This window comes from Anopheles bellator, chromosome 1 (genome assembly GCF_943735745.2).
Source record: "Anopheles bellator chromosome 1, idAnoBellAS_SP24_06.2, whole genome shotgun sequence".
Lineage (NCBI taxonomy): Eukaryota > Metazoa > Arthropoda > Insecta > Diptera > Culicidae > Anopheles > Anopheles bellator.
This window is the reverse complement of record NC_071285.1, coordinates 2,730,218-2,747,579: the sequence shown is the minus strand read 5'-3', so window position 1 is coordinate 2,747,579 and position 17,362 is coordinate 2,730,218. Positions and strand designations below refer to the sequence as shown.

At 52.3% G+C, this 17,362-nt stretch overlaps 2 protein-coding genes across 2 annotated transcripts; both read left to right on the top strand.

The window, feature by feature from the left end:
* Positions 1-350: 350 nt before the first annotated feature.
* On the top strand, positions 351-12,219 carry LOC131206547 (autophagy protein 5). Its single transcript, XM_058199131.1, has 7 exons — positions 351-599; positions 667-766; positions 828-933; positions 992-1,116; positions 1,179-1,276; positions 1,684-1,789; positions 11,601-12,219. The coding sequence occupies exons 1-7, from the start codon at positions 450-452 to the stop codon at positions 11,711-11,713; spliced, it is 798 nt and encodes a 265-aa protein (XP_058055114.1). The 5' UTR covers positions 351-449; the 3' UTR covers positions 11,714-12,219.
* Positions 12,220-13,042: 823 nt separating this feature from the next.
* LOC131216758 (uncharacterized) lies at positions 13,043-14,947 on the top strand. Its single transcript, XM_058211331.1, has 5 exons — positions 13,043-13,139; positions 13,201-14,061; positions 14,117-14,401; positions 14,471-14,614; positions 14,723-14,947. Exons 1-5 carry the CDS (start codon positions 13,113-13,115, stop codon positions 14,897-14,899), a joined length of 1,494 nt encoding a protein of 497 aa, XP_058067314.1. The 5' UTR covers positions 13,043-13,112; the 3' UTR covers positions 14,900-14,947.
* Positions 14,948-17,362: the final 2,415 nt, after the last annotated feature.

Here is a 17,362-nt window from a genome sequence, read left to right as displayed (position 1 = left end):
GAATTTTCTGTTCATTTGGGGCGACATCTGTAAGAAACTAGCACAAGCTAAAACCCTTCGGCAAGCTGAACGAACGAATGTTGATTTCGAGGCGCTAAAAAAACAAAAAAAGATTAGAAGAGAGGAAAAACAACTTTCCGAGTTGGAAAAATGGAACATTTTTATTTTTCTTACTTCCCATTTTGTTTTTGTCCCATCGAAACGCTTCAACTGGACAATCGATTTGAAGCGTTGCTCACCCGGCTGAGCATCGCTGGCAACCCTGCCGAAAGACGGAAGCGTTTGCTGTCAAAACAGCCGGATTTTGTTCGTTTTGTCATTTCGCGATCAAAACAAACACGCAGAAAACCGAAAAACCGAAAACCAAGGCAGATTGCGGTGACTGTGCACAGATCCAGAATTTAGGCGGCTTCGAAAGATCACATGCAGTAAGGCAACGCAGCGAAGGCATGGCGAACGATCGCGAAATATTGCGTGAAATATGGGAGGGCAAAATTCCGGTGCACTTCAAGCTGGCGGCCGACGAAACCGACGTAGAACCAGAGGAGTTTTTTCTTCTCATACCCCGACTAAGCTACTTCCCTCTGGTCACTGATAAAGTACGTGTGGGGTTAGTGTGAAGATAACGATGGCACAGCATTGAAACCCGTTTTTTCGCCCCTTTAGGTAAGAAAGCACTTTCTTCGATTCATCTCGAACGAACTTCAGGATGGCGAGATGTGGATGGACAGCAACGGTACACCGCTGAAGTGGCACTATCCTATAGGTAAACTTGCCCACCGTGTTTCCCAGGTTTCCCAGGAGTACCCATTTCGAACCTTTCGCAGGTGTTCTGTACGACATGCTGATCGGTACCGATGCAACACTGCCGTGGCACATTACGGTGCATTTTTCCAAGTTTCCCGATGAAATTTTGATTCGATGCGCCAACAAGTACGTATTCTGGAGTGGCCGGAACGCGTCGGTGATTTTGACCGTTCCATTTTTGCAGAGAAATCGTGGAAGCACACTTCATGTCTAGTCTCAAGGAAGCCGACGTCCTCAAGCACCGAGGGCAAGTGGTTTCCGCCATGCAAAAGAAAGACCACAATCAGCTGTGGTTAGGGTTAGTTAATGGTGAGTGTCCGACGCACCGTACCGTTTATTGCCTCAATTTATCGATTACCCCCTTTCCGCAGATAAGTTTGACCAGTTCTGGGCAGTAAACAGGCGACTAATGGAACCGATACCCGACCAGGAGGGTTTCAAACACATTCCGGTCCGGTGCTATTCCGAGGTGAGCATTGCATACATTTTGGCGCTACACTCGGTGGGACCATTCCAAACCCTTGCGGAGCAAGTGAAACCATTTTGTAGGCTCCTTCGATCGAGGTTTGATTAGGTTCTTTTCTTTTCGAGGTTCTTTTCTCATTTGAATGAGGCCATCTTTGAACCAATGTCCCCAACCAAAAGATATCGACGAAACTAAACGTCAAATATGTGATAAATTTTACATTCATAGCAACTAAAGAAGTAAAATTATAGCTTTTGTAAAACTTAGCATAAAATAAGCACCCACGGGGCGTGTTTACGCAATTCGTGCTCGATCAAAAATTAACGTCGTAGCGCCTTCCAAACCTCAGCGGGGCCTCAGTCGATCACTGGTCGCTAATTAACATTACTTATCGATTCCCTCCCAAACAGGACGGTACGTACCAGCAGAAACTAGTCGCACCCGGCAGCGAAACCGGCCAGAAGCGTACGTTGCAGGATTTGCTGGACGATTTCTCGACACCTGTTAGAAAAGCAGGTAGGACACCGCCGCCGTCGGCGGGCAGGGTTTCAGTTGTTTCATTCGAGCTTGACCATTGTTGTCCAGTGGTGCATTGCTTTTCTCCGTACCTATCCCGGGGGCCCATCTTGCCTTCGGTGCCGCTGTCCTTGCCCGGGCCCACAGCAAGAGATCAGCGTTCCTTTGAAATCACCATTCCATTCTTCGTATCCCTGCACCGGGGGCGCTATTGTGGGACGGGGCCATAACAATTACGGGCCGTCCGGGGCCAGGGCCTCTCGGGCGACCGGGGTCCGGTCCGGTGCAAAAGTGAAACCGATAGCACATGAATGGCAAACAAGAACCTGGGGTGACAGAGAAAGAGAGTGGAGTGCAGCGGGACGTGACTGTCCTTCCGTTAAGGATCCTTCTATTCCGTACCCCTGGTCGGTCGGTACCGGTGGCAGGTACCGGCGGTCACGGGGTTCGGTTCGGCGCTGCTGCTAATTTGTTCCCAATCCGTCACAGACACACTCACGCGCGCGATCGTGTTGCGCGGATGCTGACGGGCGATCCGAGTCGAAGTCGAAGTCGGGTCGGACATCTGGAACCGGACGCGCCGCGGTGTGTGAGAAACTTTCTCACACTTGTCACCTGGTGTCACCTTGTGGTGCACATCCGTTCGGTACGCCATTTTTCTCACCGGTAGCGACCTCGCCGGTGTGGCCTACGGTCGGTTCGCCGCCGATTGCCGAAATTGATATTTTGTTTACGGACTTCAATCACCGGACCACGGCCGGAATGCTAAATGGTGTTCGGTTCTGCCGCGCCTCCACCGCCGTCTTCCTCTGTCTGCGAGTCGCGTCCTCCTCATTAATATTGCTAACGAGCGGCGATTATATCTGGTGTTATGTATTTATGCTTTGGCGGGTTTTGGGGGGTTTTGGTTTTCCTTTTCTGCTCCCCGCCAAATGTCTCGGACCGCTGGTTCGGCCAACCGGTGGCCGAACCAGCGAACGAATCAAAGCGGCCCGATTTGTCAGCGCGGAGCGCGGCTACTCCAATCGCTTCGCGGATCGCCCGGTGCTATATGCAAATGCGGTCTGTTCGGCCATCGAAAAATCGCGATTGGCCACCGTTGTCGGGTCCCACCTCCTGTTTGGATTCGAATTCGTGAACTTTTCGTGAAACATCCTGCTACATGCGCTCTCACAGTCCAATTAGGACGGCACGGCCAACAGGAAGCCAAATTGTTGCGTGCATGCGATTGGGGCCATTCGAATCTGTCCACTTTTCATAAATCATTCAAGGAAAATGTATGGGCATTTAACGACCATCGGAACTGTTTGCTGTGCAATGCATAAGACAGATGTTTCGTAGATCAATCGACGGACGATCCTCTATCATTTCTTCCCAAACACTTTCACATTCTAGGTTGCATCCGATAATCGATAAGAGAGCAATCGAACAGGAATCGGAATAATTGATCATCGCGGCCCGCCCCAGCCGCGGCCCGCTTCGGAATGTCCGTGGCCCGCCGGTTGCGTGTCTCTTGCCCAGTACACTCACGTACGATCAATTAGCGAAAATTTGTCCACGAAAGAGGGGACCGGCAACGACTGGCAACGTGCGCACCGGTGACAGGCCCACGAAATCAGCGTCATCGCTCGTCACCTGCCACATGTGTCAGGTGCGCGATTCGTCGGCGGCACATGACCCGCGGGGTGGACGTGTGCCTCCCGTGGTGGTGGTGGTGTGCAGCGGTATTCAAATGCATTTGTTTACTCGTGATCACCCCGGCCACGGGGAGGTGCCGATCGATTCGTCCGAATTTTTGGGGTGTTGCAAAAACAGACCCAACCCAGTCACGGGCGCGGGTAAATCACATAACACCCGTCTGTTCACCCGTCCGTTCGGGGTTTAGGTGATTTCCTATTTCTCTTTTTCAGGTGTTTGCACAAGCTAGACGATCGCCGCGCGCGCGCGCGCGCGGTGTGATAAGAGGCCTATCACATGAGAGGTGTGGGACCTGATCGAGAGTGACGAGTGTCACCGATCAATTAGAAGACGTATCGCATCGCTGCGATAGACGGCTTCGGCGATGTGGATGGATGGATGACCGAAACCCGGGCCCGATTTGTGGGAAACCGAAGCCGACCGTCAGGGCCCGGCGTGTGCATTCCCCGGGAGGGCCCCCGGGATGAAGATGGATCGCGGGTGTCCGCGGAGGGAACTGCAATTAATAACACAATTCGGTGGCGGGCAAACAAACAAATAAATTTCGTAACTGTGCGGCTTCCGCCGTGTGACCTCGATCACGCCGGTACAGGCATTCCGAGGATGCCAGACTTTGTGGCTGTGACAAACAATCCTCTCCGCAAGCAACGAAAATAGCAAGGCTGCGCTGCGCCGTGGGTACCTGCGTGACGTGAATTCCTAGCGGCTCGCGATCGCGTCCTGCGGCGGGTGCGGAATGGCATTTAGCAGTCGTTATTAAAGCGTCGGCGCGTTTTTGGCAAACACGCCTCTCTGGCCACCGGCTAGTTTAATATACTGTTTGCAAGATTAACTAGTTTAATGTCCGCGCAAAAAATGTCTCTTTTGATCTCTCGGTCCCGTGCCCGCGCGGTGCGAATTCCGCTGACCAACCCAACCGACGGGCGGACGATGTAGAACATTAGGCACCGTACGTCCGGCTGCGGCTTTAAAAATAGTCGGATGCCGCTTTTGGTTCGCGAAATTCGCGAGAATGATAATTTTCACACATGTTTTTGGTAATTGAAAGTGATGGACTCATCAGAAGTCGGCCAAGGGGAGTTATTTTTGCCGAATTCTGCCGGGTTGTAACCAAGCTGGGAATCGTCTTGCCGCACGCAGCAACTGAGTCCTACGATCGGATCTCGATAAAGCAAGAATAGGCTCCGAATTGTACACGCCATTGCCTGGGTTCCGTTCCCAGGAGCCGACACTTGCCTCTCCGTTAGCACCTTGCCATCAGCAGGTTATCTGTTACCGTGTTCAACGATCGCTGGCCGACTGGCTGGCCGGCTGCTGGTGGTGGGATGCAAATCAGGGCTCTCGCTGTAAAGGTTCCCAGCGCAAAGGATCTTCCCGGCCCGGTGAAACGCCATCGGACTCGGGCCACAGTCCACTCTCATTGCCACTTTCAAGGTGTCGGAGGTTAAATATTTTACCAGCGGACGGCAAAGCAGGTACCGGATCCCGAAAGGACACCCAAAAGCCCGGCACCGAGAAGGTCCTTACACAAACAATCACCACCGCCGACCTGCCGTCTTTGCCGAAAAATGGAGAAAAAACAAAAGGCCTCTAGGGGCCAGAAAGGATCACACGAAGTGTGCACTTTGTGCGGACCCTCCCCGGGACCGCCTGCGACCTAACCTGCCCTCTGGCCCGGCAGCCCGGCAAAAGGATCCTTGCAGGGGTCTCCTCACAGCGCTTACCTGCTTGGACCCCTGAAGGCGGCTGTTTATTCAGAGAGGTGTGAATATTTTATTGCCATCGTAAATGAATAAATAACGAAAGCGGACCGAGACCGGGGCCGCCAAAGGGGCCGCCGGGCACGGGCAGTGGCCAGTGCGAAGCGAGTGACCGAGACAGAGAGAGAGAGAGGAAGCACCTTGCGAAGGCTGGGTTTGCGCCGCGCGCGTTGACTGTTATGACAAATGCCGCAGCGCCTCGGGGCAGGTTGCGAGGATCACTCCATGATGGCCCCGCCATTAAGGACACCTGAGAGCTGCGCACCCTGCATTCGTGGCGGTGGCAGTTCCCAACCTGCAAGGGGGTCACATAAAAAATGCAAATCTGCTCGTCAGCCCTTAGACCGATCCTGCTGCACCGAGGTCCGCTCCCAGTACCTGCCCCGGCGGTCCCACGGTCGGCCGAGGGGCGAAGGAACATTCTTCTGAGTGGTGGATAAATTTGCATAAATTATGCGTGCATTATTACCTCGCTCGGCTCCGAATCGGCCGCTCTTTTGTTCGACCAATCGGCCAATCTTTTCTCTCGGCATCCTCTCCGGGTCTGGGCGCACCAGTCGGTGACCGCCTTTTTTCGGGCTAATTGAATCCGGGGTGCAGGTTGGGTGCGGAAAGAGTTAAAGAGTAGCCACCAGAAGACGATCACCGTGTGATCGTGTGATTGAATGACGATCTTGCCAGAATGATTTCTGTTTAAAAAACACTCCAATTTAATGGTTGAATTAAATTTTAGGAATTACGTGTTGACCGATGCGTGCTGCGGAGCACGGCAGCCGGCCGCGGCTGATAACATCATCATTCGAACGCCAACGCTGACCTCATCGCTGCCAATTGCCTACCCGGTTTGAGTTTGTTTTCCGGAACGTCCCGGAACCAATTGCCCCAGGGCAAAGATCAGCCGCCCCGCGGTCCGATAACGCGCACTCTCTCCGTTGGTTGGGGCGGCAAAGGGCCCCAAAGTGTTGCCGGCACTCCGGGTGAGCGGTGACTTTTACTTCTGGTCCTTGCCACCTTCACGTGACTCAAGGCGATAAGGGCTGGGCTCGAGCGCGTTATCAGGCACACCCGCGCACAAGCAATAGATTATCGCGTATGATTCAATTAGAAGCCCCCCCGCGCTGCCCAATGTCCAGCGGACGTCAATGGTCGGCATTTTCATTCCTCCGGTAAGGTGTTTTGCGTCGTTAGAAAATGCGTTTTTAAAAGACTCCATTTTGCGTGTAGATTGTGAAATAGTTGCATTCGATTCGGGGCTGGGTGATTCCGCCGGGCCCGTGTCGTTATCGTGTCCGCTTTTACGCAGTTCGATAGCAAACTTCGGGGGGCCATTTTAACAAAGACTGTGATGAATTTCCCCCGATGGCCCATTTTAGTTCGTGACTTGCCTGAAACTTGTCCCCATCAGATCGGCTCCCGTTGGACAATCTCCCGAGGGTGACACAATCTGTCCTGTGCTCCACTTTTGGGCGAATTATCAAAAGCCTGTCGCAGCTTCTACTTTCTAATCGCTTTTAGATGGCCCTGCCCGAAAAAATGTGCCAAAATGTTGGAATGCACCACAACAAAAAAAAGGCGTCGCCAGAAAACGTGCACCGGAGCACGGCGATGGCTCGCGCCCCCCGATAACAGACGGCCCCCACCGACGGCACAGTGAGGCCGATTGATAAGTAGTAGCAACCCACCTCCCCCCGAAAACCCGCGGATCTCTTTCTATTGCTCCGGCGTGGCCAAAAATCGAAAGATGGCCCGGCAGGAGGGACCCCAACATTGTTGGCGAACGGTTGCGAAACACGGAACGGCTTATCATCCCGCCGACTGCACTTTGGAATGCTATCCTCGGCGTGGTCCGCCGGCGGCTTATCGCCCAGGGACCCAGAGCACGGTCCCGTTATCGGAGTGCGGCCCGCGACCACACTAAAGCCGACTAGGCGCCATTAGTTGGGGCGGCCGGGGCCGGGGGGGTCGCTTATCACCTCGCGCGGACACACATGCCGTCATCAGCGGTGTGGTGGTTTTGTTGTTTTTCTTTTAGGAACCCCACAGGAGGAACCGGCCAGGAGGGGTGAGACAAGCAACGTAAGAAAGAACCGGAGACGATGCCAAACCGCACACGCAGCTTAGGCGGCGCATCAACTTGGCGCGAGCGGTGGCCAACATTTCTTCCGGATGACATCATGCGCACGAAATAAAACAATGACCTAATCGGTGGCGGTGGCCCAAAATGGCACCGTGGTGGTGCGCCCGGGCGGAGATTAGCCATCGGGGCGCGCGGCCCCACAAAGCGCCTCGCAAGCCGCGGGCGCGAAAGTGAACCTCGCGCTTTCGTTGCGTGCGAAAGAACACGTTGCGTTTGTCGTTTTCTATTTTTTTGTTTCAGTTTTTTTCTGGCCACCGATTGGCGGTGCAACAAAATTTGAAAATAAACCGGCGCTCGATCGTCAATCATCGGTCGGGCACTTAGCGAAAGCGAGAGAGGCGGATGAGGGGGGCCCCTTTGGTACTCGATCGCCGATCGTCGATGCAGGGCGCACCGCTGCTTCGCTGCGAGTTTCACTGCGAAGTTGGGCTCGTCCTACGCGGTCGGTCGGTCCAATCTTTGTTCTTTGCCGCGGCGTGTACGCAAATGAGGTGTGACGAAGCGCGTCACGGTCCCGATGCATTCCTGGCCCCGGCAAGCGCAGCCAAGTTCGTTTGCCGCGCGGGCCAACAGCAGCTGGGCCACGAATTTCCCATGCTGCAACTCGCTGATCTTCGCACCGCTACATGGGTCGCTAGGTAATGCTCCCTCCGCCAAAGGATAACAACCGGCTGGCTTGTCAAGCTCACCGCGTTCCGATTATATTTCCCTTATCGCGAGCAGTTCCCTAACAAAGTTCCCCGTTAAGAACGTTCGATAATTGGCGCGAACGTTCTTATCAACTCTTTCCCAGAATCGAACCCAGTCGAACGCTTAGATGTCCGATTTTCGAATTCGCACTGATGGCGTTTTATTTTCGGTGTTTACTCAGAGTGACCCAATATTGTCCCCCCATATTCTGGCCCGTTATCACGACGCTGATGATGATAGTGCAGAAAGTTTGCACTCTTCCCCGAGGGGGGGGAACCGATTAGAACCGCGTCCGGCGACTGATAAGTTATTAGTCAACGGCCGTTAGTTAGTTTTGGCACCGTTTGGCACTTGGTGTTCGGCACCAATCCGTGGCGTGAATCGATTGCTAAAAATAAAAATGGCGCCACCGGACACCCTCGGTTGCCTCGGAACCCAAACCGAGCCTCGGAGGGCTCGGTCTGTGTCCGGTCCGGCCGGGCGTAGTTACCAGCCGCTAACCGTTCCGTTTGTTTTTGGCAAGCCTCAACAACAACGGCCGACCGACCGACCGACACGAGCTGGTTGTTGTTGATTTTTTGATTATTTTAGGTTGGCCCGGCACGGGCTGGTGACTCAATCCGCGTCCCAAAATAAGTCCGCGCGGTGGACACACCCACCCGGGGTGCATCGTGCTCCCGCCTGGCCCCCGCCTGGTTACGATTCCGAGAGAGACCGCGAAGACGGCGCGTCGAAAATAGCCCCCGTCGGCAACGGTCAGCAGCGGCAGCGGCAGGATTGGACATCAAACGTCTCATCGTGTGTGAACCCGAGCAATGACCCGACCCGGTGGATCACGAGCTCTCCGGGCGAAGCCGAGCCTCCGTTTCTCGGTGCGGTATCCGGGCCTGTCCCGAAACGTCCTACGGATGTCCTTCGCCCGCCAGCTGGCCGCGCTAGACAATGTGTCTTCGACCGCTCGGGCGGACCATGTTTTATTTTTAAACCCCCAGCAAGTACGTCCGCCCGCCCGCCCGAGTGGGACGCGCGAGTGTCGTGACCTTTCTTCCGCTCGCTAGCCGAGGTACTTAGAGCCGAGCGTCGATTCGTTTTGTCCCCACCGGCGCTGGGGCTGGCTGGTGGTGGTCATTGGTCTCGGAATGACGCCGGTCCGTTGTCAGTCGGATGAATGGAATTTTCCCGAAAACTCGACCGCTCCGACCTGACCGTTGAGACCCGCTCTCTGACGCAGGTGACGCCGTCGGTGGTGTACTATTAACGACGCGAGGGATCCGTCAATGATCGGATGATCGGAACAGTGTATTGAGGCACTTGACAGTGATGGGAGGTTCAGGTTCAGGAACGTGAAGATCGAGGATCGATCGAGGAGCAACGTTACATCCATATCGATCGCGTAAGCAGCATAGCATTAGCTTTTTGCCATGCCACAGCCTGTCAGGACCACGAGTTTGGGGCCGTTTGGGCCGTGAAACCTAATCTAATTCACAGACCCCTTCCCGAAAAGCTAAAATTCCTAATCCCAACCCGACCCGACCCCGAAGGAGCAGTGAATGGAATTTTTCAATTTCAGAAAGCTGCCCATCCGTGTGTGTTCCTCTCATAACGAAAGCTAACGAGGTTGAACACAACCGAACCACGAACGTGGCGCGTAAAGTGGCCGCCAAGGAGCAGCTAAAAATAATATCTGCAACGGTCGGGGGGGGGCTCCAGGGGGCTCAAGACGCCGCCGCTGCTGACGCCGATTGACAGGATCTTCCAATCATCTTTTCCCCCTTTTCTGTTTTCGTCACTCGTCGGGAGAATGATCTGCAGAACTGTGGACCGGCGAGGTTCGCAGAAGTGGGGCCCGCTCGGGGTCGGGTGTAGTTCTACGAAGACCGCTGCGCGGTCCTGCGCGGCCGCGGAAGAAGATAGATGGAAGTGCCAGATTATTTTGAATGATTCTCATTGTCTGCTGCTCTCTCTCTTACAGCTTTCGGGGGCCCCCCAAAAATGGCCGTGCGCCCGTCGAGTGCATCGTGGGTTGGGGACCCGGCTGCGAAACGTTGCCGGAGGCACTCCAGGACGGGCGCGCGCATAATCTTCCATCTTCGTCGTAGTCGCCGCTTGTCGGTGCCGCTTGCTCCGTCCATTTGTCCGGGGCGCCCAAATTGCTTTCGCTTCGGCCCCAGGAGACGGGCGGGCAGGCAGGCAGTCAGGCAGGGACCTCTCGGCGCTGGGTCCACAAATTAACACTACGACCCACAAAAACCACACACCGACTGGCGCGGGGTTCATCGATAAGAAGAAAAAAAAGGGAAGGAACGTAATGAAGCCGAACCCGGGGGCGAAGAACCGAAGAAGCAGACGGCGACCCAAGACTTCAGGTGGGCTCCGGGACGTCTCGGGACGACGACGTTATTCTGACTCGCTCGCTATCGCGCCTCTTCAATCTCGCTCTCGGTCTCGGTCCCGAGACCGAGGCTTGGCGCATAGCCACCTCGCCCTCTTGGCGTGGCATCATTTCGAAACAATTTTCAATCATTTCCGATCGCGATCGCGCGAGGGGCGAACTCCGCGGGAGACATTCGGGCGATTCGGCGGCCCACGTACGCGGCGTTCTGGCGCGCCACAATTGGGGACCGGTTTTTTTTTCTCGGTTGGTTCCTATTCCGGAGACCGGTTAAGCTTTCGGGGTGTGCGCGGATAGACCACTGGGCGGCCGATGGGGAATAGGAGACACACTCGCGTGAGATCCGCTCGTGTGGCGACGGAATGCGTTCGATCCTTTTTACCTCGGAGGGCTGTGCTGTTCCGGCTCCTTTAGGTCCACAGACACATTCCACGGCTCGGCTCGGCTCGGTGCTGGAGTGGAAAACCAAGTAACTAATTAAAAAATTCTCAGAACGCACGGCGGATCGGTCGGAAGGTTGGCCCCCGCCGGTGGGTCCGCGTTGGGAGCATAAAGACCGTGTTTTATGGGGGTCTGGGTACGTTTACGGATAAACGAAGCATCGCTGAAGGATAATCTGTGGCGCTATTATTTTACTGCGCGGGGCCCAGCTCAACTCAAGCCGGTGCCTTCAGTTGGGCCGATTCAAGGTTGCTCCGGGGGGAAGGCACAACGCAAACAGCAGATGCCGCCGGGTTCCTTTTTATGGTTCATCCGTTCAACAGCACGCATCTGCAGGGCTCTGTGCGGCAGGATAAATATTAAGTGTAAGATACTTCAATGTTTTTGAATTCAAACCGATCGACTGGCATCGGATTGGCATATTTTTGGGATGTGTTCTATTCATTAGGCAAGGCACCCAGATTCGGAATCCGAATTCTGTTCCAATATTTATCCGAACGATCCGATCACACCCCAAGCAGTCGTGTAAACCGGTTACCGTGTCGTAGGGGTCGTCGTATCATATTTTTCGGTTCCCCGCCCGATCGAGTGATCCTAATTGGAAGGTGATCTGTCGGTCGGATCTGAAAGGGGGGAGAGATTTGATAACTAGCGTCTAAATTCTCTTTCCATCTCTCCTTGTTTCGTCCGCAGTGGAGGCCAGAACCCATGGCGTTACGATCCCAGAATCGACACCGCTCCAGTGGCTGTCGGAGCACCTCAGCTATCCGGACAACTTCCTGCATCTCTGTCTGCTGCACGCCTAAGCCCCGGGGCCCCCGGGGCCCCCGGATGCCGGACCCGGCCGTATGAATCAAGCCAAACACGCGTTTATCATCATCCTTTGCCTCACCGCCGTCCGCCTCTCGCCGCCGATCCGGTGTTGCCGTAACCACTTTGGATCGTAAATTCATTCTAACTCGCCGGCGGCCATTCCCGCCGACGATGGCGTCATTCCCACGCACACAAACACACACCTAGTCTCCACCTCGCGCGGCACCGTAGACACCGTGGAACCAACAACAACCGCAGCGACAACGGCACGCGAAGTGAGAGGGTCCGCTCGGCGGTGAGATAAGTCACCGTGGCGCGCTTCTCACCTTCCGAGCACGCGGCGCGCGCTTGACATTAATGTCTAATTATACGATTATCGTTTCTCTTTTTCGCGCCATATCGCCCCGTGTGCCCCGTGTTTTAATTCGCGTTTCATATTTTTCGCATTTCCAGCGAAAGCGCCAACTGAAGCATCATTAATGTTGTCATAATAATAAAGGAAGGCAAACAAACGCGCACAGCAAACGGCTGTACGCAACGCAACGTGGTGTGGTGTTTTTTATGGCGCACTTGGGACCCGCCCGGGTGTCGAACATTTTATGGCCCCCCCGACTGATTTTATTTATCCGAACCGCGAACTGCGAACTCCTTGGGCCCGCGGGATTCCGATTTCCGGTCGTCCGAATCGGATCGGCTCCAAAGTGGCACAGCGGAGCGACACGTGGTGACCACCCGCGACGATGGTCACCGGATGTTGCCACTCCGATGTCTCTGTGTATTGGCATACAGGTGAGACTTTTCGCAGCATCCGGTGGCTCCGGTGGAGTTAGCGCGACGAATATTGGCGGGCGCTTGGTGGGTAATAAAAATTCACGATAATCGGGCAACTTCAGATGGTGGTTTTCCCGTGAATCCCGGCCAGAGTGATTAGGAACGTGTTACGGTCGTCATCGGCAAGGCGTAATGAAATGTAAAAAATGGTGCCTGCGCCAGGAAGTATGGTAAATCGCACGGTGAACCAGTACCCCCAATGAACGTATAAAACTTAGTACCCGACCGACAAATGCAACAACGGCATCGACCGATGCATTCCAAGTTTTCGAAATAAATTTAAGCCAAAAAAAATTAAGCGGCAATTAATGACAGTAATCATTTGCTTTCATTCTACATTTGTAGAAAAGTTGAGACAAAATCGGAATCACTTTAGAACATTGACCGAAACCGCTGTAAAAAAGATCGATTCAATTAAAACGTCAAACACGTCCTACGTCCTTACCATTTGACACTCATGCTGTCAGCGCAGCTTTTTAATACTGTCTCGATCAAGTTGGCGTGGTTTCCAATCGTCCACAGCACAAATAGATTTGGCACAGTGAAGCATTCGAAGAAAACATGAACCTAAATGATTTGCCTGAAGAAGTAAGTTATTCACACTTTTAAGTAAATGCAACTGACTAATAAGACTGGTTATTTTGGGCAGGTTTTATGCCAGATTTTCGACAAGCTCGATCTGTGCGAACTTAAGCTAGCGTCGCTCGTGTGCCGTCGGTGGGCGGAACTTACTTTTTCCGGCCAAAGGATGAACCGTGTTTGGTTGGTGCAGCCTGAAGGCGGATGGAAACTGGTGTTAAACACCCGCAGGAGCTATCGCAACATTCTTCAACGTATTTGGCCGACCGATAGTCGGTTTGAAAGTTTAGCACAGTTATTGCGCATTCTAAAGCCGCACGTCCGAATGTTGGACATGCGATGTAGCATTACTTTCCAACAACTGCGATGCGTTCTTCAGGAAGTTCCTGAACTACAACGTTTTGAGGCTTCAGTTTTAAGTAGCCGCTTTAACGTTCCCGCTTTAACCACGAATGAACCGTTCCCGGTTTTAACGAAGCTAAAATGCCTCAAGGTGCACCTATTAGAAGGCAATCACTTTGATTTCTTCCGAATGAATGTGCCAAATTTGCACAGTCTTACCATGAGATGCGGGACAGATCTCGAACTGAAAGCATGGAGATACATGAGTGGGCAGCTAAAACTCGTTTTCATTTATGTGTCAAATTCAACTTATTGTTCTCAATTTCTCGAGCTGACGTTCCCACATCTGGAGGATTTTACCATGGAAGAAACTAATTTTATGAGGAGTGAAGAGATAACTTCAATGAGAGGTTATGATTTTTTTCGAAGACACTCCTTGCTTCTAAGACTCTCCGTCTCAGTGCGCATTCCAGCAGCATGGATTCGAAGCATTAGTAGCTACTGTTCTGAACTCACGTATCTGTCCCTTACTTTGGACAATCTGGAAGAAGGTATTTTAGAATCGCTGGTGCAACTAACTAAACTGCGGGTAAGCAAATGAAACACACACAAAAAATATGTTACTCAATATGTTATGTTTGCAGCATCTTTCACTTCGCGCAATGGAGTTTATATACCTAGATAGAAGACACTACTCCGAACAGGAAACAAAACTGTTTCGCGGAACCCTCAAATCGCTCGAATCAGTTAAATTGACAATACATCCCATTCGCGTTTTTCTCGAGTACCTTTTCGAAGCTGCGCCACAATTGAAGTGTCTGGAAATCGGCTTCCACAATTTTTGCGATGACCTTCAAGCATTGGATTGTCAATTCATCTGCGAGAAGTTTTCCTGTCTACGACGCTTAGTACTAGACGTGAAGTTTGTGGTATGTTGAAAATTCGATTGCAGATATTCAGTGGACGCATCATTTCAGTTGATTTGATTTCTTTCGCAGCCACCAGACGCATACCCACACGACCATTCTGTTAGAATTGATCTTCCAGAACATCTGCAGGAGCTTCAAATGAGGTGCGGCTTTTGCTTTCGTTACATGCATGGCAAAAATGTCCGGTGGTTGAGAATAGTAGCTTTATACATGGTAAGTGTGTTTTGTATCAGAGAGAGAGTAAGGGTCAGAATCGTAATATTTAAAGGAAAAAAAACTTCTCTCTTTCATCGTCAACCGCTACATCTTCGACGCTTGAAGTTTACGGACCATGATCTTAACGAAATACCGGAGAAGTTCCCTTTACTAAAGCGACTGATCATCGTAAATTGTCACACGTTGTCTATGGCTGGTGTCGAACGGCTACATGAATTGATGCCCTCATGTAGAATCGACTTCGATTCGCACCGTTTCTATCCATATCAAGTTTTTCCATAAGTGCGTCGTTCGATTCGTAAAGAGCACGTTACTCGTAGAGCACACAAAACCTCGCACTGTAAAGGCAACACTTTCAATAAATGTACTTCTATCGTTACCATTGTTTTGCTTATTTCCTCCGGTTTGAGGCTCAGAATGCGTGCGCCACGTGTTCAATCTTCATCAGATCGCCGCAGATCTCTTCGATGCGGGTGATGTGACTGTTTTAGCCGGCACCTCTTACTTCGAAGTATCTACTTCTAGACCATGGCTATTCTAGTAGAATGGATTCGAAGCATTACTAGCCACTGCCCTGCCACTGCCACGCATATTCGAATTTGTTTGCTGAATCCGGAGGAAGGATCACTAGAGTCTCTGGTGTAACTATCCAAGCTGAAGGTAAGCACATAAAAGGCCAAAAAAAATGTGTTATTTTATATGTATGTTGTTTTTTGCAGCAATTGTCATTAACGGGAACTGTGGATAGAAATATCCTTCGTGGGTCCTCGAAGTCACTTGAAACAGTTTCATTAAACGTACTTCAACCTCGAGTTCTGCTAGAGAACCTTTTCAAAGTTGTGCTCCAATTGATTTGTCTGAATATCCAATCCGAGGTTCACGATAACATCCGATCCATCTGCGAGAAGTTTCCTTGTATCCCCGAAAATACGGCTATCGATAAGTGATAAGTTGAAACGTACACCTTGGTGTTGCTACAAATGTGCCGTTTCAATTGCTTTGGTTTTTTTGGCAGCCGACGAATCTATGCGATTCGATAAATTAGTGTTCGTGATAAACATAAGATAGGATAAACGGTGTTCGCGCGAAGTGCCTTGATTGCGGCCCGGATCAAGTAGATAGCACCGGCTAGCATAAGTGCATTGTTTAATGAATTCGACGCTCCCCGCCAGATTAGTGCAGATTTTGTGAGGTAAGACATTACAAGATCGTGTGTATTAGGAATGATATTAATAAAACGGTGCTTTCTCTTCTGTCCAGGTATGTAAGCACTTTGCAGAAAGAAGCAGTCCAGCTTCGGGTCCAGGGAGACCCGTGGGTAAGTGTTTTTTCTAATGCTTACCCCGTTATTTACTTGCCTTCGTTCGCATATTTAGCATGGGTTGGACATAGCTCTGATAACCGTTTAAGATACGTTTGATCAATGGAGTTTGTTAACTTCCTGTTTGACATAAATTTACTTTCGTGCCTGACGGGATTTATTGCTTAAAAGGCGTATGCTGTAAGTGATTCGATATAGAAAGATCGAACGATAATTGTTCAATTCTAACCTATCGAGATCGTCGAGAGGGTATCGAAAGATCGGCACGGAAAGATCACCTTAACGAGGCACGCCCTTGGTTTTGACTACAAACAACAACCATGTTACCCAATCACAATATGCCGATCTTCCACATCAAACAACGATCAAAAGTGCTTTGAGTTCTGGCCATAGCTTCCACGGGGTTAACTGATTTATACAAAAAAAGTAAGCACGATCACGCCGGTTTTCGGGTTTTCGCCGTGCATTAACAAACCCGCCGTGTGATGTGCCGTTTATGACCCGTCCAGCCGCTCAGCTCAGCTGTGCCTTAATTCGTTTTACGATCTGCCAAATGGGCGATTAGATTGCGGCCGGTGCTGGCTGCCCGGGTGTTAAGTTCCTGGAGCAGGCGAAGCAATTAGCATACGTTCTCCGCCGGGGCCGGGGCTTGCGGTACATCTCCCGGGGGAGCAAGTTGATGTCAAACTACCGCCGGATTATAAAGCAAGTCCCTCGCCCAGCGGGACATCCTGCGCGCACCGCGCGATGGAATGTCCGGGCGCGCGCGCGCGCGCAGCTCGTGCTCTAGTGCACACGGGCACTGAACATGATCGTTAAGAACCATATTTTATGGACATGCCATCTCCACCGCCACCGCCCGCGGCCTTCCTCACCCCATCCTGGGAGCCACGCAAAAACGGCACAACAATCGGACACTCCTTGGGGACTAGGACCATGTTTGGATGGCCAACTGCGCCTGCCAACTTCGCGCTGGCCGTCCGGAACTGCATTTGGATGTTTGGAATGACATGAATGGAATTCTTTTTCTCGGGCCACGGGTGCTCCAGGTTGTGGAATTGGGAGTTTAGTGACACTCCGTGGACCCGCCGTCCCTGTTGAGCACACACCGCTTGGCCTGCTTTCGGGCCCGATCAATCGGTACTGATTTCTCCACGAACCCCCGGGTCAAACCCCGAGGCGGTGGCCCGTCGTTGGAGACAGCATAAATCTTCTGCCCGGCCCGTCCTATCACCGGGTGGTCTGACGGGGCCATTGCGTTCCTTGACGATCCTGTAGCTAGGAGGCATCCTATCAGGTGACCGCAAGCCATCAAAATTATCTTTCCCGAGAGCCCATTTCCAAGAGACCGACCACCCTACGGCTGCGCAGACTTTTATGGATCGTAAAAATATTGAAACTCGGCGGCGGCGGCGGCGGCGGCG